At 48.6% G+C, this 25,698-nt stretch overlaps 1 protein-coding gene across 15 annotated transcripts in view; it reads right to left on the bottom strand.

Annotated features, from left to right (window-relative positions):
• AP2B1 (adaptor related protein complex 2 subunit beta 1) overlaps nucleotides 1–25,698 on the bottom strand; it is a 1,113,451-nt gene that overhangs the window by 532,673 nt on the left and 555,080 nt on the right. For all 15 annotated transcript variants that reach the window (XM_069614911.1, XM_069614900.1, XM_069614904.1 and 12 more), the window contains one exon: nucleotides 12,607–12,866. In XM_069614911.1, the coding sequence (XP_069471012.1) occupies nucleotides 12,607–12,866 (260 nt within the window). The remainder of the gene's footprint in view (nucleotides 1–12,606; nucleotides 12,867–25,698) is intronic.

Here is a 25,698-nt window from a genome sequence, read left to right as displayed (position 1 = left end):
CAGAGTGTCTGGGGTAGGCAGGAAGTAAGGGAGGTGCCCGAAACTCCCTGTGCTTAGTCTACTAGGAGACCCAAATGCACTATGTGGTGATTAGCTGGCTGGATGTCCGGCATGGACAGCCATCCTGCTAGGTGAGTGACAGCTAGGCTGGAATGAATGGGAGATAACTGAATAAAAGGTGAGTCTTTTGGGGTTGAAGGCAGAGTCGACCACTGGACGAAGGAACCGAAGAAGAGCTTGAAGAGGACGCCTGCTGCAACTCCTGGACCATTGGTTTGCCCGGTGAAGCCCTGCTGTAGTGCCGAAACATCAAGTTTGCATCGACAGAGAAGCTCCAAAAGTAAGCCATCTGGACATCCATCTCAGAGCTGGTTGAACTTCCAGAGTTGCTGCTGGAAACCGTAGAGCCAGGGAGAGGAACACCAGATTGTGTGCGTTGCTTTTAAGCTGGCCTAGAGCTTTTGGAAGATCCTCCGGACTCCCACGAAGCAGGACTGACCAAGCCTGAGCCCCCCTCAACAGAGTGCAGGAACCCAGAAGCAAGGAAAGTCCACCTCAGCAGCCAGGAACCGCGTTGCTGCTATTTGTGGTAGACGCGAAGAGCTGAAACGCGAAACAGCCACTGGAAGTGAAGTTTGCAGATTGCAAGTTTTGACAGTCCCATTGCTTTGCAGGAGTCCCCCGATGTCTTCACTCTTGTCCCCACGACTGAGGCCTAGGAACAGTGAGATCTGCAGAGCTGCAGAGGAACAGAGGAACAGAGGAACAGAAGTCATCAGCTGCACCTTTTCTTCATGGATAAGGTACTGTAAAATATGTCAAAGAGAACTTAACTCTTACTGTAGAAGTGCTTTTAACTTCCACAACTCAAGTCAATCAGCTTGTGGCCCTACATTTGATTCTTCTTTTCAACAAAGACTCCTAAGAACTTGTGCAAAGACCTTTCCATTTACTTACCAGAAGTGCTTCATCCTATAGAAGACTTTTGCCAATAAACTTTGGCTTAGCCTATTGAATTGTATGACTCTTCTAAGAGGATCTTAAAGTGTTTGCCCTGCCTAAGAATATTTGTGATCACGAGTTCTAATAATCTTTGCCTTTTACCAACGTTTTAAGAGTGTTCTGAATGCCAACAGTAAGATATTAATGTCCCCAGCACCCTTGTTACTGAAGTCACCTGTGGGTGTAGGTTGTGTTTGTGGGCCATCCCAAAAGGGTCTTGTCTGATTAAGAAACTCAGTGTACAGTATTGAAGTATATTTGTGTGTTACTAGTATATTGATCCCTTCTAAAGAAGGCTTTATAACTGACTGATAAATAAATTGTTTATGCAAGAAACCTTGAGTGTAAGAGTTTATTTGAATACCAGTAACTGAATCTTTGTGTAACTCCACTACTGCTCACATTTTCCCTTTTGAGATAAGCCTGCTTGCTCATCACTATCAAAACTGTGTAGTACAAGCTTATACCAAAGGTTGGGTTGCCTATACCTGTAGTCAGAGTTGTGTGTAGTGGTCCCAGAGGGTTCTGCATACAAACCTTGCCTGACATCCACTACACCACCTTTTGTTGGGACGCAGTATAGGCTGAGAGTGCAGCTAAGTGAACCTTAAGGGAATAAAAAACCAGGCCCGAGTCTAGTGAGTCAGGTGCAACAAAATATGGGTAGGTGAGCAATCAATGAGATTGATGCTCCTGGAATTGCACCAGATGACAAAGCGGTTCTATTTACTGGAGTAGCAATATCGGGTGTTAGGTTTTCTTGCCTCCCTAAGTATCTCCATGCATCTCTGAGGCAGTTGGAGGTACCCGAACTATGACCTCAGGAGCCAGGCCGCTAAGTTCAGAGTTTGCGGGCATGGATGAAGTGTTTCCCCCTTGTCCTGAGATAACATGTTGTATGGGCAAGGCAGTTTCATTGGAAGAGAGATAGATATCCATCAGATATGAGAACCAGGGTTGGCGGTCCCACATCAGGGCCACCATTATCATGGTGACTGGTTCCAGGTGCATCTTGTGCACGATTTTGTTGATTTTGCTATTAGCGCCATGGTTCTCCGCCATCCGTGTAATGAGGCCCAATGTCTTCTTGTAGTCGCCATTCGTATTCTAAGGGCAGCGGGAAGTCTCAGCTTAGCACAGCTTCCAGAAGAACGTGTTGGGACAACTGAAACATCTTGTGTTTGAGAGCCCATTTCCAAATGTTCTGGGACAGTTTGGATAGCCCTGGAGAGTGAGTGCCCCCTTGCTTGTTCAGGTAGTACATGGCCGTGGTGCTGTCTGTGAAGATCAGGACCGTCTGCCCCTGCAACTGTGCCTAAAAGGCCTTCAGTGATTTGAATACGGCCAACAGCTCCAACAGATTTATTTGGTTGGATGCTACCGCTGGGGACCAAACGCTGTGTGCTGTCTGCTGAAGCAGGTGAGCACCCCACCCCGTGAGAGATGCGATCTGTCGTGAGAGTGGCTTCTACTGCGGGGGTGGTGAAGGACTTTCCCTTCGAGAGGTTTTCCCTCGACCACCACTGCAAAGAGAGAACGAGGGCTGCCGAGACAACCACTAGATCGTCCCATTGTCCGCTGGCCTGAAACCACTGGCTGTTGAGCCACTTTTGCATGGGATGCATGTGCAAACGTGCGTGAGGAACCAAGTACATGCAGGATGCCATCATTCCTAACAGTCGCATGCCCTTGTGTACCATAACCTTTCGACTGGCAACATACTGAGGAATCTGAAACCGCACGTTTTGAACCCTCTCGTTGGAGGGGAAGACGAGGCAGTCTACTGTCTAAATTAGAGCCCTCAGAAACTGCTGGACTGGAGTCTAGACTGGATTTCTTCTAGTTTATGGAGAATCCCAGACTGAATTAGAGGTCTATAGTCTTGAGTATTCGACAGGCATGTTCCGTAGGAGTCCCCTGTTATGAGCCAGTCGCCGAGGTAAGGATAAACTGGAATGGATTGCTTGCGCAGATGTGCTGCTGCAACTGCCAGTACCTTTGTAAATACCCTTTGTGCCGAGGCAATGCTGAAGGGAAGTACTTTGAATTGATAGTGTTTGTCCTCTTTCATGAACCTTAGGTATTTTCTGCGTGCCAGCAAATATGAAAGTATGCATCTTTCATGTCCAATGTTGCAATGTAATCCCCCTGTGTTAGCAGAGGAATTACTTCTTGCAGTGTGACCATACGAAACTTGAGGTTTGACAAATGTGTTCGCTGGGCCTAGCACAGGGCGCATGATGAGATCCTTTTTGGGTATAAGGAAGTAATCTGAATAAATACCCTTGTTTACCTGTAGAAGAGGGACGACTTTGATAGTGCCCTTTTCCTGCAGGATCTCGACCTCTTGCAGCAGGATCCTCAGGTGTTCTGGTGTTAGGCGTCTTGATCTCGGAGGTCTGAATCGAGATGGTCGGCTGAACACGATGCAGTAACCGTGGGCGACGGTCTTGAGCACCCACGTCTGTTGTAATCCCCTCTTATGCGTGCAGGAATGATGCCACCCAACCGGGGAGCCTCTGGGAGAATTACAACCCCTTTCTTTCCCACAGTTTTGTCCCCCAGGTGGATACGGGTTAGTGGAGGTAGATCCCTGACCTGAGGACCAATTTTTTCCAGAACCATATTGGTTGTTAGGGGAGCTACGAGCATGTCCCCCTCTCTGTTGAAAGGGCCTTTGAGTAATTTGGTTAAAAGTTTTCAAAGTCTCATGTTATTTTTTTTGCCATTTGCAGCGCCTCATCAACCGCCTTGCCGAACAAGTTGGGAGTCCTTCATCGGCTTGTAGATTAAGGATGCCTGTTTTCATGCATGAACCCAGAGTTCAACCAGCTGTGGCGTTTTAGTAGGGTACCCTGGGCTAAAGTCCTTCCCGCTGTCTCAGCAGCGTTAAAGTATTCTTAAGAATGTTGTGGTTCACTTGCTTGCCCTCAGATACAATCGTAAGCAGGCGAGCACGCACAGGTTCAGGAACCTCTTAAGGCCCTCCTGTAGCAGGTTCCATTGAACATCCAAGTAGCTAGCCAACAGCGTAATGTTGTTGCCAATGCGGGTGGAGTATGCTGCAGCAGTAGTAATAATTCTTTTCCCCAGTGCGTTCAACTTTACATTCTTTGTCAGGCAGTGCCTCGCCTGTGGACAAGGGGACACCTGCCCTCTTCCTCGTTGGTTTCGTGACCACCAGAGAATCCAGGGTGGCATGCCCCCGAATGTAGAGGGGGGTCATTAGGGGAAGGGTGAAAAAGCTTTTCCACTTGTGGATTATAACAGGCCTCATTTTATAGAATTCAGTAATGGGATAGCATGACTGGCATGAGGCTTCTCCTTTAAGATGTCTTCAAAAAGTCTGAATCTGGCACTGCCTCCTGCGTGGCAATTTGGAAATGTTTGGCTGCTTTCTTTAAGATGGCGTTAAACGCCATCTGGTCATTAACAGGTGGTGCCTGATGGACTGGTGGGGAAGGGGGTTGGGGAGAGAGTCCATACATAAGGTGTCAGGGTAGGGGAAGCCCGAGGTTGGTCATCAACCGGCTGGCAGTCCTCCCATCCGTGCGTGGAATCAGCAGAATCATCCGTAGGATCACGAAAGGGATCATCATCCTGTAAGTATGGATCAATAGGCATCATCAGTAGTATCCAAAACCTCTTCTTCATGAGGTGGATTAGAAGTCCTCTGGAACTTGGCCATAGGCGTACAATGGCTCTCTTCACGAGGCTATTTAGGAGCAAACCTTTCAGAAAATTCAACAAACTTTTCCAGCCTGTTCATGCAACCCTCAAACTTCTCCCTGGTCCATGACGAGGAACCAGAGGAGTCTAGAGGAGGAAAGGGCTCTTCCTGATGATCCTCCTCCCTAGAACGTCAAGATTTCTCTACTAGTCTTAGATAAGGACAGAGGACTCTCAGAGCAATCTTTCCACCCCTCCTTGCGTTTCGACGTGTCTTCCGATGCGTCCCTAGCCTTGTCTTTGTTTCACCACCGAAACGATCTTAGCGATACTTTACATTACAGGAAGGTGTTTGGACTGTGTAGGCGGTTGCGCCGTAGATTTCGACACAACCGGGGCCTTGTGTGGCGTCGGCGCCCTCTTCTGAGGCGTCTCAACGTCAGCGTGGCTTTTGGTGCTGGCACCCTTACTCTTGGACTGCCTGGATGCATTCTGCGGTTGCGGAGAGGGCTGCCGATCGCGGGATTCGGCGAGTGCCACCGAACTATCCGACTTACCCGTTGGCGCCTTGGAAAGCTTCGACGGAACCGTCGAGGCAGAGCCGGGGGTTGTGTACTTTGTGTGGGAATCGGGTGCATCCCTGTCACCGAGATGTACATTCCGCATAGCAGGACTCTCGTCGTGCCTATTGGGGCCAGGAACGGACGTCGCAGAGCAAGAACGCTACGACGTAAGGTCAAAGGCGTCCGAAGTGGAGCCTTGGTCATTGCTCATCTCCTCATTACACTCGGCGGCTGGGGAGCTACTCTCGGCCTGCGACATAGCGTAGGCCGCCCACCGCTTTACTCGACGCTCCTTACTAGTCTTATGACGTAGAAGCTTACAGGCCTCACAGGACGCCTCGTTGTGATAAAGGGATAGACACTTCTTGCACCAGCTGTGGCGGTCTTTCCATGCGAATTTTCCCTTACAGGAAGGGCAAAACCTAAATGGTGTCCTGTCCATAGCTCAGGAAATCAAAAGTGATGACAAAAGCAAAGGGACAACGAGAGGGGAGAAGGAAAGACATTCTCCCCATTGTATAGGCCGGCCAGAAGGCCCGGCCACGTGGGCGGCAGCGCCGATCGGCGCACCAGCCATCAAAGATCTGTTTTTAGCGGTCTTCGGTGGTGGTACAGGAATCAACCGTCGAGAAGGAAATTGTAATAGAAAAACGACCACAGTCGAGAACATAACAATATTGCAATTTTTGTAAGAGCTCTGCATAAGGCGTCCAGCTAGCTGGGCGAAAAAATTATCCGAGGGACCTCGACGTGTGAGGTATTTTGGGTACACTACACGTCACATTAGAGATAGTGTTACAGGCATGCCCATGTCGACATCCCCCTTCGATCCTCGAAAGACCAGATGCAATACTTTGCGGTTACCTCTAGATGTCTGACTATATGCACAGCATGTGATTCCAAGCAGATTAACAAGCAACAGAAAGTTGTTTCCCATTATTCCTCCTTACCTATTCTATCCAATACTATAAAGTGAACTCAAGAAGAGCCTCGTCAGAGATTAAAAACATGTTAGATGTTTATACCAAATGTGTGCTTTGGTTGCTTGGATTGGATTACCATGCCTTATATGGTTGCTTTGTTATATGCAAAAGATCAAGAATAAAGAATTTTAAAAAAGACAAATCCTGTACATTTTATAACTTCAATTATGTTTTAATGATTTGCAGACCTTACTACTGAAATCCCAGAAAAAGCAAATTTAAATGTACAAGTCAGTCCCTTCACTATCACATATCTCGTTTTACTTCCGATTGCCACTACCATACCTCATGGTCTCGAAGTTAAACGCTGATTAGCATGTTGATTAAAGTACCAGATGAGTGTTGACCGGTTTTGTAGGTCCACTGGTAGCCTTCCCCCTTTTTTCTTCTCACATCGAAAAAATAAAAGTGTGCTGGCGACCCAGCAGCTATCCGCCATCTCTCGTACACTCCCTTCTTATTGGGTAGCACTGTGGGAACTGTCGAGCTTGTCAGTTCACTAAAAAAATAACAAACTTTCCCATTGAGAATAGAACATGGGAAATTCGATTTTTATCAAATTGCAAAACCAGTAATGTGGTTTACTGTATCCAGTGCCCGTGCGGCCTGAGATATGTGGGTCAGACCAGCAGGCCGGTCCATATAAGAATCAACGAACATCGCTCAAAAATATGATGTAAAAATCATTCGGCTCAATTAGTGTCACACTTTGTGGCATTTTCCCACTCTCCAGACGATATGAAGTGGTGGGTGCTGGATGTGGTAAAAAACAGCCTCAATATGCAACAGTCATTACTCAACAAGGAATCCAGATGGATTTTCCACTTAGACACTGGACAGGACAAGGGAAATCAATGAGGAAACTCCAACCTTTCTGTTACCACACTAATCATATTACCACCATTTAGGATTTTATTCCTTTTACCACCGCGGGGTTGACGCTATAGCTGCCTTACATGATTTATTATGAATATTGTCTTTTTTCTCCCTATATCTACATTTTGGACTCTTCATGCCGAATGGACTGAAGTGTATGAGCCGAGTGAGACTTTAGGTTGCAATACCGCCTCTGTCCACTCAAGCGTCGGGTTGCTGTTCTTTAAATGTGGACAACAGGGCTGCATTGGCCTTTCTGGTATTCGTTGCTCTCTGGAAGGATTTTGTCCAGCCGAGACCCGTGGAATGGAGACCAATACTTGAAGGATTGGTGAGCGCCATGACTGTGCCCCAGAGTGCACTGGGTGTTCCTCTGGACACGGACAGATTGAACAAGTTACTTACCTGTAACTGTTGTTAACCAGCATGGGTCTGGCATGGATTCACATGCTCATGAATATTCCCCGTCGTCAGGCTGGGAATCCTCGGTAAAGAAAAAAAAAACAGTATCAGTTTCGTTTCTGATCTGTCTTTCGTAGTAATAACCAATCACTGGTCTCTGCGTCATACTGACCACAGCCAATGACTGCCCTCTACCTAAGCACCGCCTCTGGCAGCCATCTTCAGATTTGGAAGCACGTGAAGTGGCAGTATGACCAAGTGAAGAGCCGCAGAGGGGTAGGCGGGAGGGTTCGCATGTGAATCCATGCCAGACCCATGCTGGAGAACAACAGTTACAGGTAAGTAACTTGTTCCTTCTCCAGCATGGGGTCTGGCATGGATTCACATGCTCATGAATAAAGAATACATAGCAGTACACACATGCACAACCACGGGAGGTGGCAAAGGCTCAACATTAAGCATTGAATCAAACTCAACATTAAGCATCTTACCTCCCCACCAGGCTCACCTCAGGCGAACAGGTTGCGCAGCACTGCTTGGCCGACCCTGGACTCCTCCCTGGAATCCCGATCGACGCAGTAGAATTTCGTGAAGGTGTGCGTCGACCTCCACGTAGCAGCCCTACATATGTCCAGCAGGGGCACACCAGAAAGGAACGCCGTGGTAGCTGCGATCGCTCTGGTGGAATGGGCTCTCGGACGGCCAGGCAGCGGTCGGTTTGCCAACCGATGACAGTACATGATACAGCCGGAGAGCCATCTGTAAATGGAAGCCTTCGAGAGAGCCTTCCCCTGATTGACAGGGCCAAAGTTCACAAAGAGTTGTGACGTCTTCCGAAAACACTTTGTGCGGTCCACGTAGAACTTCAGCGCTCTAGCCACATCCAGCGAGTGCACAGTCCTCTCAACCGGCGACGAAGGCGACGGGAAGAACACAGGCAACACCAAGGTTTCTTTGAGATGGAAGTCCGACGGTACCTTGGGCATGAAGGAGGGGTGCGTCCTGAGCACTACCCTCGTGTCGTGAAAAGTCAAGTACGGGGCCTTGCAGGAAAGGGCCTGGATCTCTCCCACCCGTCGTGCGGAGGTGATGGCCACAAGAAACGCTGTTTTCCACGACAGAAACTTCAACGGGGCCGAGTGCAGAGGCTCGAACGGAGGTCCCATGAGCTTGGTCAGCACCACGTTGAGCTCCCACGCCGGGGCCGGAGCCTTCACCGGCGGGAACGATCTGAACAGTCCCTTCATGAACTCTTTCACCAGACGATGAGACCACAAGGACATCCGCCCCGTGGTTCTGGTGTATCGGGAGATCGCAGCAAGATGAATCTTGATGGACGCGTGTGCCAGACCAGCTTTGGCCAGCGTCAGCAGGTACGGCAGTACCTGGGGAGCCGTAATCCGTAGAGGGTTAATCTTCTGTGCGTGGCACCAGACAGAGAACCTCTTCCATTTGTGTCCGTAGCATTTAATAGTCGAGGACGCCCTGGCCTTTGCAAGAACCTCTCTGCAGTCGGCCGGTATGTCGTATCCCCCAAACTCTAGCGCTGCAGGAGCCAGGCCTGCAAGTTCAGCGATTTCGGGTCGTGGTGGAGGATGGCGCCTCCTTCCCTGGAGAGTAGATCCGCGTCCACCGGCAGCTTGATTGGCGGGGACGCTGACAAGTCCAGAAGGTCCGGGAACCATATCTGCCTCGGCCACGCAGGTGCGACGAGGATCATCCTGCACCGTGACCTCGTGAGCTGGTTGACGAGCCGGATTAGCAGTGGCAAAGGAGGGAACGCGTAGAGGAACAGGCCCTCCCAGGGGAACGAGAAAGCATCGCCCATGCTCCTCGCCTGGGGAAACCTGCTGGCGAACCTCCGGCACTTGGAGTTCGTCGCCATCGCAAACAGGTCGATCTGGGGTGTGCCCCACCGTCGGAAGAGGCGATCCACTAGATCCTGCCGTAGTTCCCACTCGTGGCACGAGCGCAGCTCCCTGCTGAGTGAGTCGGCGATGGTGTTTTTTATCCCTGCCAGATGAAACGGCACCAGAAACATCCTTTGGGCGACGGCCCAATGCCACAGGTCCTGCGCCTCCTTGGACAGTGCTGGGGACCTGGTTCCGCCCTGTTTCCTGATGTAAAACATGGTGGTGGTGTTGTCGGTGAAGATCCTCACCACCTTGCCCTTGAGGGACGGAAGGAAGGACCTGAGGGCCCAGAAAACTGCACGGAGCTCTAGGACGTTGATATGGAGGGACTTCTCCGTCGGGAGCCAAAGGCCTCTCGCGTGCAGATTTTCGGTGTGCGCTCCCCACCCTTCCAGGGAGGCATCCGTGGTCACTGTCTCCTGGTGGTCTGGGGTCTGGAAGTCCATGCCCGCCGTCAGATGCGCGCGGGTGCCCCACCACCGGACCGCTCGGCGGAAACTCTCGTCGAGTGTGATCCTCTCCTCGAAGCCGCCCGTCGTTTGGATCCAGCGCGCGTCCAGGAACTCCTGCAACGGGCGCATCCGGAGCCTGCACATGGGAATGAGGTAGATGCAAGAAGACATCATTCCGAGGAGGGACTTGATGGACCTCACCTTGGCCGCGTCGGAAACCAACATCTGCTGTACCTTGCCCAGGATAGACCTGGTCCTTTCCTCCGACGGGGAGGCCAGAAGGGACACTGTGTCGAGCTTCGCTCCCAGAAACAGTGCATTTTGCGCGGGTACCAGGTGGGACTTGGCGTAGTTCACGGAGAATCCCAGGTCCGTGAGAAGGTGGACGGTCCTTGCCGTGTGCTCCACGGCGAGCTCCCTCGTCTTGGCTCGGATGAGCCAGTCGTCCAGGTAGGGGTAGACGTGGATCCCCTCGCGGCGCTGCTGCGCCGCCACCGGTGCAAGGCACTTGGTGAATACCCTGGGTGCCGACCGTAGTCCGAAGGGGAGGGCTTTGAACTGGTAGTGACGCCCTTGGACCACAAACCTGAGGAATTTTCGGTGCCCCTTTAGGATGGGAATATGGAAGTAGGCATCCTCCAAATCCAACGACGACAGGAAGTCTCCCTCCTTCAGCTGACCCAGGACGTGCTGGAGGGTGACCATCCGGAACTTCTGCGCCTTGATGAACTTGTTCAGACGTCGCAGGTCTAGGATGGGGCGCCATCCTCCCGTCTTCTTCTTCACGAGGAAGTATCTCGAGTAAACTCTGGAGCCCCGAAGCCTCTTTGGGACGAGTTCGATGGCGCCCTTCCTGAGCATCGCCCTTACCTCCAGGAGAAGCTGAGGGACGTGAAGCGCTTTCCTGGCCACGGGGGGGACGCGCGGGCACCTTCTTTGAAACTGGAGCGCGTGGCCCCGGGCTAAGGCGTCCAGCACCCAACGGTCGGTGGAGATGGACTCCCACACGCTGACGAAGCTCGCCAGCCGGCCTCCCACCGGGGTGCTTCGGTGGGGGCCCGACCCCACGGCCGGTTCAATCCTGTTTCGACGAGGCTTTGCCGCCTTGACCTCCTTGGCGACGACGGCGGGGTCCGCCAGACTTGCTTCGTCCTCTGTAGGCCTCCTGAGACGACGAGCGGGCCGCTTGACGGTAGGTGGAGAGACTTCGGGTCCACTTTCTTTACTCACCTACTTGTGAGTCTCAACTGAGACACAGGCGACCAAGTCCGACCGTTCGGCTTAACAACAAGTTGTGAGTCAGTTACTGCTGCATGTGTTCTGGGTCCGCTATTTTTCCCCATTTATTGATTATTTCGGTGATATCTGTCTCAGGTCCATTAGGCACTTTTGGGGCAATCTGTGCAATACATGTTGCTCATTCCAATTATTGGATTTTGGGTTCATATGCTGTGGCTGCACACAGACACCGCTCTCTGTTCTGTTTCTAAATGCATGTTGGGGAATTCGATCCTCCACCCTTGAAGGATGCAGCCACCCTGTGTGGTTACAGTCAGATTATCCTTTTATTTTCTATATTTTCTCTTTTCACCTTTTGGGACTGTTTCTGTCCTAGAACACACCTATCTATGAGTGTTTTTTCACACTGACTGAGGCTAGAATACTCTGGCTTTTTTAGGGTGAACTAGAGTCCACACCACAAGTGGCTTTTGGGTGAGCACTGGCTTGAGTACAGACTGAGCGCATCACGTCAGTCTACCCATTAAAGCTAACATTTCCCTTGTTAACATAGTTTTTAATTACACACACACACAATATTTTTTAATGCTGTAATTTTTAATTTCCATTTTTTCCTCAGGGGTCACCTTTTAGTGCATCTAACTCTCTTCCTGAGGAAGGCGTTACATACATACATCTACACCAAAACGTAGGATACACCTGCCTTGGTAACATTCTGTCAAGCGGGTGGCAGTCGGCTGTGTTCTAAGTTTGACAGCCACCTCACGTAGACCCCGAGTAGATTCACGGATTATCAAGTATAATCCTCTAGGTTTTCTTCTTTTTTTGAGTCTGAATAAACTGCACCATCTGGCAACAAATGTAACCATTGGATTGGTTTGTCTGTTATTTTGAATATGGATTTGTTATGAAGGATCAAACAACAACCCAATTGTACCAAATTAATATGTGCATGTTAAATGATTTCATGCTATTCATTTAAATGTTTTTCTGGTTTCATTCACTTGAGCATGTTTAGTTTATGTTGCAGTACAAACCTGGGATCATTAGCTCTTCTTTATCTCAAAAAGAACCTTAACTTTCTTTGTTCATATATTTGTTGATCTGTGCTAATAAATTGTGATACAGATCCTTTTTCAGATGATTGTGTTGTCATGTAGCACACTGTACACATTTGTGCATGTTTTTGTACAAAGTGGAAGCTAGTTCTAGAAACTTGGATGGATCACTGCTCGGCAAATATTGCCGACTAGGACCCATTGTCTAGTAATTAAAACTAGAATTGATACCACTTTCCTATTTAGGAGAGAGACTGGAGGGATTTGCGCATACAGAGACACAGGATGCAGTTAATAGTTTTGACTGGCATACCTTGAATCCTTTTCTTGTTGGGACATTTACCTTTGCTTACTTGCTTTTTGAGAAAGCCATGATCAGCCCATCAGTTTACCCCTAATTCCATGCCACGCACCCTTTCTACATGCCCCTTAATCTTAAACAATCTTACCTGCCATGCTGAATGGGCAGGTGCTTGCGATGCACCCCATGGCTGCCCTCAACAAAGGCATTGGGAGGCTTGTGATAGACAGAGGCAAGGGATCCAATGTGGCAGATAAGTTCATCCAGCAAGGTGGGTTCGATGAGGTCCGTCTCCTCAGAGATCAGGGGCTTCTCAGATAGTACTACCTCCTTGGCAGTTACTGGATCGGTGGAGAGGAGGCGCCAGTAGATGTAACCTCGGTCACGAAGGTCAGGGTTGTCGGAATCCTGAGAGAGAGAAAGAGGGGAAGAAGTTTAATCTTGGGGTGCAGTGTATAGCCGGAGCACATTTTATGCCAATCCATGCCCTCATGTTTGCCCTCCTGCATTTATTTTCTTTTTATGTGTTCATTTAGTGACCACAAAACAATTGATGGCACTACAGACCTCTCAAACATGGATAGCGTGATCAGAGTGACAAGGCTTAAACCTAAGGTAGAGGGTAGTAGGTTAAGATGGATTTCCCAAATCAGCCGTGGTGGGAGAATTTTGGGAGTCCACCCTATTTCGGTAAACTGGGAAGACAGAGGTTTAGGCCAAACCAATCAAGGTGAGGTAGCAGAGCAGTCAATGCTTAGTCTCAGGAAGGGTCAGAGGGTGGTCTAGGGCTACAATTATTCCACACAGAGCAAAACTAATTATTCCAGTTAGACAGTAAGTATATACCGATAAAATCATTCATTAGTCCTTTAGTTGACACGCTAGGCATATGAAAATCGCAGGTAGATATTGCCATACACACACCTTATAAAACAGTAGCAAAAAGTACCCGTTCTCCGAACTGATTCTGTAGACAGACATGACAACACATCAATTGTTGAAAATCAATGATCCTGTATGTCGCTGTTCTGATTCGCTGCGCGCTTTGCACTCTGAAGTAAACTGCACTGAGCATGGGTGCATGTGGCTGGCTGACATACTCCGGAGCAGACGTTGGAGGGAGGCGAAAGTTGGTGTGCTGCTGCATACCGGGACCTTCTGTGCTCCCAACCCCCCAACCCACTTGTCGCCTCACCCTAGCATGATGTAGTTTGTTGCGGTGCAAATATCTCTGAAACAGTGCATCCTGAGGGCCTTGAAACGTGGTTTCCGGGGTCCCGTAGGGACTTAAGAGTTCCTTGTGTCGAGACCAGTCCTTCTATGACCACATTGATGTTTCGCTGATTTCAGGCCACCGTGTCATGTGTGAATGTGCTGAAATTGGGGGAAAGGAGTGGGGTGTCCAAATGCCATGTAGCCAGTAATGTCCAGAGGGTCCTGATAGGTAACTATGCAAAATTTGGTGCAGACCGGTGAAACAGTGTGGAATTGTATAAGGAACCACGCTTCACCAAGCCGCACACAGATTTTGACATTTATAAATATAGATATATACACATTCACCCCTGGGGGAAATAGAATTGCATATGAATCAATAACCAGTGCAATACCGGTAAGTACTCAACCTTCAGACCAACCCTAAGGTGGTTTGGGACCCTGTGCCCAAAAGGCACTGGTTCCAAAGCAAACAATTCCGGTAGGTTGTCTAAGGGGTAATAGGGCCAGTGATTGTGATTAATGCAAACATTTCCAAAGTTAGATACAAGTTTGAGTACATTTCAGGTGAGTATCATCCTAATGCAACACACCGATAGGTGTAGGGAAAGATCCTTAACCCAGGTTCCACCACCAAATGTCAGGTCAGAGTTAGGGCCAGGACTTCACGCCAACATAAACCCTATGGATGATGGGGGCATGGAGGGACACAAACAGGTATACTAACTTACCCCCGAATTCTATTCTTCCAGAGACCACTGCAGGTGCTTCGTTGGGGACGCAATTTTCTGAGTTTGGTCTGGTTGAGGAAGGCAAAGGGGTCACGGGTGCAGAGGTCACTTTCATTGTCGGGAGCCGGTCGCAGTGCACAGTAATCGGTCCCAGACAGCTTCCAGTAGAAGACCCAAACAAAAAAAGCCAATCTCAGGGTATTGAAGGAGTCTTCTAACAAGAGTAACCATGGTCAGGTGATTACACAGCCGCGGACACGAAACACGCCTATCACAGCTTCCCAAGGGAGATGGCTGAAATGAAAATGCTTGAGCAGACAACTTGTGGATCAAAGCTCTGCAAAGTTCCAAGGCTCTGCTTGGAATGGGGACAGCTTCAGTGAGGTAGCCCAGAGAGCTGGTCAGTCCACCAATCAGAGGCGTAGCCAGGATTGTCTAACAAATGGGGCCTGAAGCTAATGTAGTTGGGCCCACCGCAGTGACATTAACATTGGTAAAGGCCCACACAGCATTGATGAGTGGGCATTTACAGATTTTGGGTGGGCCTTGCCCGCTCAGGCCCTACCCGGTCGACGCCTCTGCCACCAATTGGTCCAGAGACACTCCTGAAGGCCCAGAAGTCACGACTCTCAAGCAGGTGTAAAGACTGGATGTACCCACTGTTCATGGGTTTGACACACCAACAAGGGTCTTCTTAAGATCAGGACTACACCGGGACAACACTGGAGTCGATGCTGGTCAGCAGCAGAGGTCACTTCTAGGTCGTCAACGGGCTACACTTGTTTGTAGAGGTCTTGGCTCCAACAATGATCTAATGAACAGTTGCCCTCCTTTCATAGAAGATTCATGCTGAGAGCCCAAGCCCATCAATGGTAAGGATCTGCTCAATTCAAACAGCCAAGGGTTGTCCAATCATGGATCATGGACAACCACTGGCCATCACATCTGTAGCAGCATCAGTCTTTCGGACACCAGAGGATGTGGATTGAACAGCATATTCCACTTGCCGAGACTTTACACAGTTAAACAGTTTGGTTTTCAACGTTTACCTGAAAATTGTGTAGGATTTCTCATTCCCGAGTGGAGTGGGGAGTGCATTCCAGTTTTTGGGGGCTAGGTGTTGAAAGCTGGAGCCTCCTGCTTTGGATCGTTTGAAGGTGGGGACGTAGATCTGATTGGATAGATGCGCTCTTGTGGATCTGGATGTATGGTAGAGGGTAATCCTCTCTGATAGGTAAGGAGGGGCGTTCAGTGACCGGTATTTGTGGGTAATTGCCATGGTTTTAAAGAGAATGCGTTCCTTGACCGGTAGCCAATGTGCGTTGTTCCTTGCCTGGGCGATGTGTTCCCTTTAAGGAATGCTTAATGCTGCTCGGAGGGTATTGTTTTGTGGGACTTGGAGCTTGTTGAGGTTTTTGGTAGAGGTGCCTAGGTAGAGGGCCTTGCAGTAGTGCCGACTGTGGCCCTGGCAATTGATGGGCAGTTTTTGGTGGACAGGAATGGCTTGACAGTGTTGATAATCTTAGTGGTGAGGGCAGTAGCGGAGGCTATAGCATTGACCTGGCGTGTCGGAGAGGGAGGAGTCGAGGTACACTCCTAAGGTTTTGACTGCTGATGAGACAGTGATGGTGGTATTATCAATATTGAACGTGCTGTATTGGGGGGTCAAGTTTATTGAGTGTTTCTTTAGTGCCTATTACAAGGGTCTCTGTTTTATCTCCATTGAGACAGAGGCCGTTGGCTGCCATCCATGTTTAGATGGCTGTGTAGATCTTGGTTAAAGCTGCAGTGTCTTGATCATAGATGCCGGTTAAGGGGAGTAAGACTTGTGTGTCGTCGGCATAGTTGGTGTAAGCTATATCACGCTGATCCAAGTCGTTGGAGAGACAGGGTGAAAAGGTTGTACAGCGTAGGAGCAGTAAGACTGCCTCCTACTGCAGTCTTGTGAATCAAGTCCTCAGAGAGGTTTTGGAGCGGCTGACAGTGGCTGAAGGTAAGGCAGCCATTGCTGTTGCAGTCTTAGTACTTCTTCCCCGTCCACCACAGGGGAATATACTCTGTCCTATGAGCTGGCGGTCCTCTGCCTCTTCCAAATGTGGAGTAGCGACAAAAAGGACCTAGCCCTCTAGTGTGTACTCGTGGGGTGGTTTGGAGGTTGTCTGATGGCAGCACCAAGGGATTTAGCTGCTGTCTTGGACGTTTGGCAGCTTCTCCAAACTCTCATCAGCTTTGTGTCCAAATAAATTAGTGCCATCAAAGGGCATGTTGAGAAGTCTAGATTGTATGTCTGGGGCAAATCTCGACTTTCTCAACCAAGCAAATCTGCACATAACTGTACTTGCCGTCATAGCTCTGCTGATACTTTCCATCGTGCAAGGCAGGTGAGTAGAGGCCCTTGTGAAGACCTCCGGGCCTTCTGTGATTTCACCTGACCCCTGTGAGCCCCCTCCCTCCCCGGCCCGTGTACTGTGTTCCCTTCCCTACAGCTTACTTCCCTATTCCTGCCTCCCTAGCCCTCCCCTTCCGGTGATTGGCTCTGCCTTCCAGAGCATTGTAGGCCCTATGCCCCCCTCCCCCCCCTGCCTGCACTTTCCATCGTGCAAGGCAGGTGAGCAGAGGCCCTTGTGAAGACCCGCCGGGCCTTCTGTGATTTTATCTGATCCCTTTGAGCCTTGTTCATCATCCAGGTAAGCACATCCCCCACAGAAACCCTCCGGTTATCGTTCAGCCCAATCCACCTTCCTCTGCTGCCCCCAGTTCCCTATGCTGCTCCGTAGCCCCAACCCTCCCTCGCTTCCCAGCTCCTGCTCAGCCTGCATCCCTGAGTGGCCATCTGAGGCCCACAACACCGGCCCTGACTGACTGGGATCTCGCCAGCTGGGCATAGAGACCTGCGCTGTAGGCGCCTTCACCACTGCTCGCCCACATTTTGCTCGGCTCCCTCCAATCTATTTTGGCCTCTGAGCCAGATAGATATCAGCAGACTTTGCCAGGCGGCCCTGCGGCTAGGGACCACAGGGCCAAGGGTCGCGCCGACAGAGGCGGCTCCGGGAATTGTCAGCGGGTGTCTAAAGGGTAGGTCACTGAGCAGCCGTCAACCATCAACTACAAGGACCAGAATTGTGTGATATTTAGATTGCATTGATAGGCTTCTCTATCTCTATACAGGTCTCTCAATTTAATAGGGGTTCTGGGTACATATTACACTGTGCGATATTTAGATTGCATTGATAGGCTTCTCTCCCACTATACAGGTCTCTCAAATTTAATAGGGGATCTATTTTCCAGGCTGCATGGTGTGTTATTCAAATTGTATTGCTAGGCCTCTTTCCCACTATACAGGTCTCAAATTCAGTAGGGATCCTATTTCCAGGCTGCATTGTGTGTTATTCAAATTGCATTGCTAGGCCTCTCTCCCACTATATCGGTCTCTATAATGTTAATAAGGGTTCTATTCCAGGCTGCATTGTGTGACATTCAGATTGCATTGATAGGCCTCTCTCCCACTAGATCGGTCTCTACAATGTTAATAAGGGTTCTATTCCAGGCTGCATTGTGTGACATTCAAATTGCATTGATCGGCCTCTCTCCCACTATTCTCTAATTTAATAGGTGTTCTGGGTACATATTGTATTGTGTGATATTTAGATTGCATTGATAGGCCTCTCTCCTTCTATACAGGTCGCCCAAATCTAATATGGATTAGACTTCCAGGCTGCATTTTATGAGATTGAGGCGGCACTGATAGACACCTCTCTCCAACTTCACAGGTCTCTCAAATTGAATAGGGGTTCTAAATACATAGTACACTGCATGATACTTCGATTGCATTGATAGGCCTCTCTCCCATTATACATGTTGAGGGGTTTTATTTCCAGGCTCCATTGAGTGATATTCAGATTTCATTGACAGTCCTCTCTCTCACCATACAAGTCTCTCAAATTTAATAGGGGTTCTGGGTATAGGAAGAGGAACACTAAAGAGAGCGACCGATAAAACTCAACTATATAAGCCCTAACCATCAACCCCTACCCCCTGAAAGACAGCGATTGATTGAGTCGGCTACATCAGCCGGAAATACCACCTACAGACCGTGCACGAACTGCTAGCGGACAGCCTCCACACCCATTACTACACCACAAGACAGCCAGACCAAAGCAGAACCAACTGGACGCCAGCAAATAAAGACTAAACAACTATCTTATAATGCCGTGCAAATGACCCATTCTGAGGGAAAGAAAAAGAGAAGAACAAAAACGCCGGAACAGCAACAAAGAACCACAACTACAGAAGGCACTCCCACAGTCAGGAACAAGAATCGGACCAACACAGAGAGAAGAGACAAATCCCTCTACTTAACTCCTTACCTCGCTGGCAAGGGCTCACCAGACTAAACCAACCTAACGCTAGAAGCAGCAACATCAAACTACCCAACACAAACGCGCAGAAGGATAACACCACAAGAAACAACAAACATAAGACCGATGCGATAACACCTTTCATCATCAAAGCAAGAAGAACTTCCAATCAACAACCACAACTCATGGAAGACGAACCGGATGAAAACAAAAACCCAAGACAGAATCTAGAAGAACTCTTGAACTGTTCGATGGCGCCGACACCCCACACCCTACACCTAAACAAGAGATCGAACAGGAAGAAAACCCCAACTCCGATCTGAAAACAACCTCAACAAGAAAGGCCAAACCAAACAACATCTCCAAACTCCACTGCAATTTTATAAACGCAAGATCCATGTCAAAACACTCAACAGAAATCTTCGACCTCCTCGATAACAATGGCATTGACATCCTGTTCATCACAGAAACATGGCTGGACGACATCACATTTCAAAGCTGCCTTCCAACGGACTTCAAATGCCTTCAAATTAACAGGAAAAACCAAAAAGGAGGAGGTATTGCAATAGCATTCAAACATCACCTGAAAATAAAAACAGATGAACCGCTTAACATCCTCAACTGCGACACCATGGTAATACACTTAACAGCGAGCCCAAAAACCAACGTCACTCATCGTGGTATACAGACCACCGACATATGATGCAGCCTTCGTCGATAACTTCATAGAAGCCACGACCAGCATAACCATCAACCATGAACACCTAATCATCCTGGGGGACTTCAACATCTGGTTTCAAAGCAACCACGCCAACTCACAAAACACACTGACTGAACAACTCACTACCATGAAACTACGACAACTAGTGAAAGGGGCAACTCAATCGGCAGGACACACACTCGACGCAATTTTCGCCAAGGAAGAACTCATCACCACGGCACCGCCAATACAAATGCTGTGGAGCGACCATCTCATCATCCCATTCGTGATCAGTCTGCCTACTCAAATCTGCATCCAATCTCCTAAACTCACAACCACCACCAAAAGAAACTGGAAACACATCAAAGAAAGCAACCCATTCGAACAACTGGAGCTAACCAAACCTTCAACTACAGAACTAGAGCAAGCTGACCTAAACAGGAAAGCGGAACTACTACACAAATGGATTGCAGACACAATTGACAAGATCGCCCCAGAAAAAACATTCACCCCTTCAAAAAAAGAGCAATGGCAAAATGGCTGACCCCACTATTAAGCACCATGAAAAAGGAAAACAAAAAGATGGAACTGGAATGGAGGAAAGAATACAACCCAGACAAAAAAAAAACACTGTTCCAGAGACAAATCCGCACATACAAGAAGGAAATTCAAAAGGCGAACAGAAGGCATTGACCAATGCCACCAACACCCAAAAAGAAATGTTTAACATAATTAAAGAGAGGGGAGAAACCCACCAGGCCATGACAACACCCCAGGCCCCTCAGAGAAACTATGCAACAACCTGGCAGACCACTTAAAAAAAAATAAATCAATGACATCCGTCAAACCATACAAAACATACCAACCGACCACAACATACTACAAAGCAAACCTATCACAGAACCTCAGCACAAACTAAAAAACGTTCCTGAAATATCAGCAGAGGCATTCGCAATGCTGGTAAAACACAGCAAGAAAGCTGGATCACCCATGGATCCCTGTCCCCTGGACATTTACAAATCAATCCTCGCACAAGGAACGCCAGCAGAATACTTCAGAACCTTCTGACCCTATCACTAGCAACAGGAACTGTACCAAGGACCTTCAAATCAGCTTATATCAAACCACTTCTAAAAAACACAAGTGGAGACGTAGAATACCTCTCCAACTACAGGCCGATCTCAAAAATCCTCTACCCGGCAAAACTCCTGGAAACCTACGTATACAAACTAACCCAACACCACGTAGAAAAACACCACCTGCTAGACCAAGCTTAAGTCGGCTTCAGACCCACAAGAGGAACGGAAACAGCACCATTATCCATCTGGGATAACCTAAAAACAAACGCAGACTCAAACACAACCTCAGCCCTTATCCTACTCGACCTGTCCGCAGCCTTCGACACAGTCATGACACCCTAACCAAAAGACTAGAAGACATAGGCATAAGAGACACCGCACTTCTCTGGACTAAATCATTCCTAGCAGACAAAACAGAACCTGTATGGATTAAACCCTTCAAATCCACTCCAAGAGCTAACGACTGGAAAGCCACAAGGATCCTCACTATCACCACTGTATGTCAACATCTACCAGACTCTGGTTATTAGAATCTTCAAAAAGTACAACATTACATGCTACAACTACACAGATCATACTCAAATCATCTACAAAATCAAAGACACACAAGCCTATCATTCAAACCTAATTGAGTGTCTAAAAGAAGTCTTCAACTGGATGACTGGCAACAACCTTAAAATCAACCCAGGAAAGACAGAAATCATGATCATATCCAAAGACCAAGAGAACGAAACCGCCATCCTGTGGCCATCGAAATGGGAACCGCACCATCACCATCTAAGGTAGTAAAAAATCTGGAAGTCATGATGGACAACACCCTAACCTTAGAACCACAAATAAATGCAACAGTCAAGAAATGATTTTTCCTCCTCCACACGGCAAGAAGAATCCTACCTTTCCTCTCCTTTACGCACAAAACACTCACCATCGTTGCCCTCATCATGTCAAGAATCGACTAGGCAAACAGCCTCTACCTCGGAATACCAGAATACCTCCTGAAGAAACTACAACGGATCCAAAATGCAGCAGCCAGACTACTCCTTAAACGATCAAGAAGAGAACACATCACTCCTGCTCAACACTACACTGGCTCCCAGTAAAAAATCGCATCACCTTCAAAACAATGTGCATAACGCACAGGGAAATCAGCGGAATTCCTACAAAAGAAAATAATCTACAAGCCAACAAGACCCCTCAGGTCAAGCAACGACATCTGCTTGGAACCTAAACCATACCTCAAGAAAATCCTTGAAGGCACCTCATTCTACCACTTAGCTGCAAAAACCTGGAACATCCCAAAAGAAATGAGAAACACCAAAGATCACCTTAAATTTAGGAAATTACTAAAAGCCTGGCTTTTCAACACCACAGACAAACTGAAAACCGAAGCCGAAAGGAATAGGGATGACCAAACTAGAGTGGACACGGACAACTCCCAGACCCGACAGGGTAGCTCCCACAGCCTCCGGATGAGTGACGCAGAGTATAGAGTTGAACTCAGCAGACACCCAATAAAGATGGAGTCAACAACCCCACCTAACCCCACCCAACACCTGCACTCGCCCCTTAGTTCCCACCAGGTACCATAGTGTTGTGAATTTGTTGAGATATTATCAAACATCACAATAACTAAGCTATGGACATTGACAGGTGCACTGACCGCATGAGTGGGAAGGGAAGGCAGGTAGGGCTGCGAGGGAGGTAAGGAGGGGGCCAGATTTGAGAGGGACCATTAAGGCCCAACGGACCGAAATCAGGACAGAGATGCTGGGGTGCCCCCGAAACCCATCGGGGGAGACTACAGAAGCCTAAGCCCACCGCCTCAAATGAGGATAGAAATGCCAACTAATCAATTTGCACTAACAATTTCCACCCTCCGCATACATCTCTCAAACTCTGAACAAAACACAACCACAAACCTACAGCACAGCAAACCGCACAAACTTCACTACATTGCAACAACAAAACTAAAACACACATATACTCTCACAACAGTACACGACGACTACCGGCCACAAACACCCCTGCCCCAAGCAACGGACCCACCGGTTGAGGCCGCCAACAGCACATCACTGCTCTCTTGCACTTTTCCAGCTTCCCCTCACCAACTCCTCTCCCTTCCTCTTTCAGAGCCGCCAGAGCACCAGGGGACCACTCCAGTGGTGATAGTGCGCGGTACAAATGTCCTTTAACATTAACATACTGTCAACAGAGTTGAGACCAGTCTGGAAGGAGTCGCAAATTGCATCTTTCCCATCCTTGACAATGTTTAGGAATCTGTCTCGCTCTTCCTTTTCGGGTATATGGACAGCCGCCATGGAGATGCACTCCCAAAAGGTGTGTGTAAACCTTGCCTACATGCACATAGCATTGGCTGATTTCAAGGCCATACGCCTGGCCGAAAAAACATTTCAGGCCATGACGTCGTAATGCTCGTCATCTCTATCCTGAGATATTGTAGGATAGGCATTCTGCCTACTCGTGGAGGTGGCTGCCTCAACCACGAGACTCTCTGGTGTTGGGTGCTTGGACAAGTAAAAAGGGTCAGAGGTTGAAATTCTGTACTTTGCCGTCTACTATTATTGACAGCCGGAATGGCCTCTGGTCTCTCAAAGTTGATCGTCACACACCTTTGTAAGGATTGTTGAAAAGGTACAATTGGGTCCTCTTGTGGCCCTCTGTCCAAGATATCAGTTAGATCATTTGTTCAAAAACTGGTGTAGGCCTTGACCACCGCATGTATTCCATAAATCTTGACATCAGTTACCTGTATGTAACTTGTGCATGGTCACCGGGGTCTGCCCTGCCGAATTCAACCTCTGGTCAGGTGTCTATCCCACTAGCTTCATGTAGACATTCCTGTAGGTTTTTCATACGTGAATCTTCTGAAATTAAAGCCTCAGGCACTGATGGTGTTCCATATTGTAAAGCAAAAGGTCTGTATTCATCAGAAGATGTCTCTGCATCGTCATGAATAGAGGAGAGGGAAAAAAAAAAAATCAGATTGTGGCAATGGAGTATGTGTCTTTTCCAGTGTAGTTGCCATTATGTTTGTGGTCAGGGGAGCCGAAATCGTTGACAGTCGACATCGAAGGCTGAGACGGTTGCGTGGACGGCGTCGCCGATGGCTTCGACATACGTGGCGTCGAGGAGGCTGACGCACCTTTCGACCCTGATGGTGTCGAATCTGTCGGCGTAGAGGATGTTGATGGCTCTGTCCTCGAGGGGACTTTCTCTCGACTCAAGGGATTGTTTTTTGATGGCTCCGAAGACACACAGCTTTTGTGCTTATGAGGTCTTTCGACCGCAGCATGGGTTTTGGGTGTAGTCGAGGGGGGCAAGGCTGCGTTCTCAAACACCTTTAACATTCGTAATCTAAACTCTTCCCACATGGGCCGGTGAAGTAGACTTAGTGGGGAAAATGACCCGTTCCGGTGAGGAACTTGTAGATGAGGAAGATGGCAATCTATGGCACCATTTCTTTCCGTGTCTAGAGGTCGAGTGGTGTGAACCACTTCTTGCCTGGGAACGTTTATTCTTTTTGCGACGAGGAGAAACTGTTCTCGTCTTGTCCGAACTCTTTTGCTTTTTTGACGGGGGGCAGGGGTTATGGGGGTTGAAGGAGATTGTTTAGTCCTACCTGCGGCAAGCTTCCCTCAACGCTCTCTCAGGGATTTGGCTGTCATGAATAGGCAGTCCTCACAATCCGAAGAGGGGCGAGTTGACCCCAAGTATCCACAGGCAGATCCTGTGAGGGTCCGTCACGGACATCTTCGCACTGCATTCTCAGCATTTTTTGAAGCCCGATCTAGGGTTGGACGACGCCAAAGACTAAGCATTTCACGTATTCACTTGAAGATATGAAGACATTATCTAAGAAGTCTCGAAGATATTCCTGTCAAGGAACGAGGCGTACTGCATAACAAAGTGAGCAGAGAAAAACAGAACTGAGGCCAACAGGCACTGCACGTCCTCCATATACCTTTGGTGACATCGGGAGAGGGGCCTTCGAGGGAAATCGAGTCGACAGGCATTGATGCACAGCGCCCCCTGCTGACTTTTTTCCCCGAAGCAGCAAAGCTGGATATTGGAAATATCAAAGATAAGGAATACGTGGCAGGACACAATCCATTCAAAGTTGTCTTCATCACTGCAGTACAATCAATCCTTCAATGAGTGCTGTTGGGACATTGTGACCTCTTCGTCAAAATACCATTTTAGTTACTTTCCATGCACCTCCTTAACTGGTTGATGGCAGTCGATAGCTTTTTACAATTTTTCCCTGTGAAAATTGCACGTTTCCTTTTGCACAGCAATAATTAAATTAGGCCAACCATATCCTCAAAATGGATACTCCTTGAGTTTTAAGTTATTGCAAGGAATCCAGAGTTGTCTTCACTTCTCCCCAGAAGGGTGCCCGTTCCCATGAGGCCCGGGTAGTGAGGCCACTATCCGACAGTCCCCCTGGGGTGGTACTCAGTGGGAGGATCTCATGGGAAGAAATTCCCCCCCCCTCTGGGAACAAAGGAAAATATCTCGGGAGAACGTGGTATGACATCCCCCACCAAACACCCTACACACCTCCAGATCCCCTAGAGCCTAACCCTTGTACCAATACTCCCATATACCTTTACAAATCTGTGAGTCTCAGAGATAGACTAGGAAAATTAAGGATGACCGAAAGGGAACATATCAGACAAGTTCTGGGACAAGTAGCAGAAGTGGAGCCGTAGAGAAGGCTTCATATAACTTGACTCAGCATTCTAGTTGACCATTGCAAGATAAGTTAAGAAGCGACTAAGGACTTTCAATGTTGCTCTGCCATCCCAGGAGAAATCGAGGCCGAGGAAGCTGCTCGTCAGGGGAAGTTCAAGTGGCTACAGTCTGGGACGCTGAAGAGGAGCAGACAGCATCCCCAGCAAGGACTCTTGGCGAGGCAGTTACTAGACCTCACAGGGGAGGTGGACCAAGCGGTATGTATTGGGTACGCGTACTGCAGAAGGCCAGAAGCCGCAGAGCATCAGCAGTGCTCGAAAAGCCTGCAGAAGCCCAGAGAGACCCGAAAAGAGTGAAGGCAAACCCTGAGGCAGACCGGAGCCCACGAGAGTGAACGGGCTGGCCGTTGGGGGTACCAGAGGGACTGGGTTACAACAGAAC

The sequence above is a fragment of the Ambystoma mexicanum genome, chromosome 9, assembly GCF_040938575.1.
Source record: "Ambystoma mexicanum isolate Mex_15411 chromosome 9, UKY_AmexF1_1, whole genome shotgun sequence".
Classification (NCBI taxonomy): Eukaryota; Metazoa; Chordata; class Amphibia; order Caudata; family Ambystomatidae; genus Ambystoma; species Ambystoma mexicanum.
The sequence above is the reverse complement of the archived record's forward strand: the minus strand, read 5'-3'. Positions and strand labels throughout refer to the sequence as shown.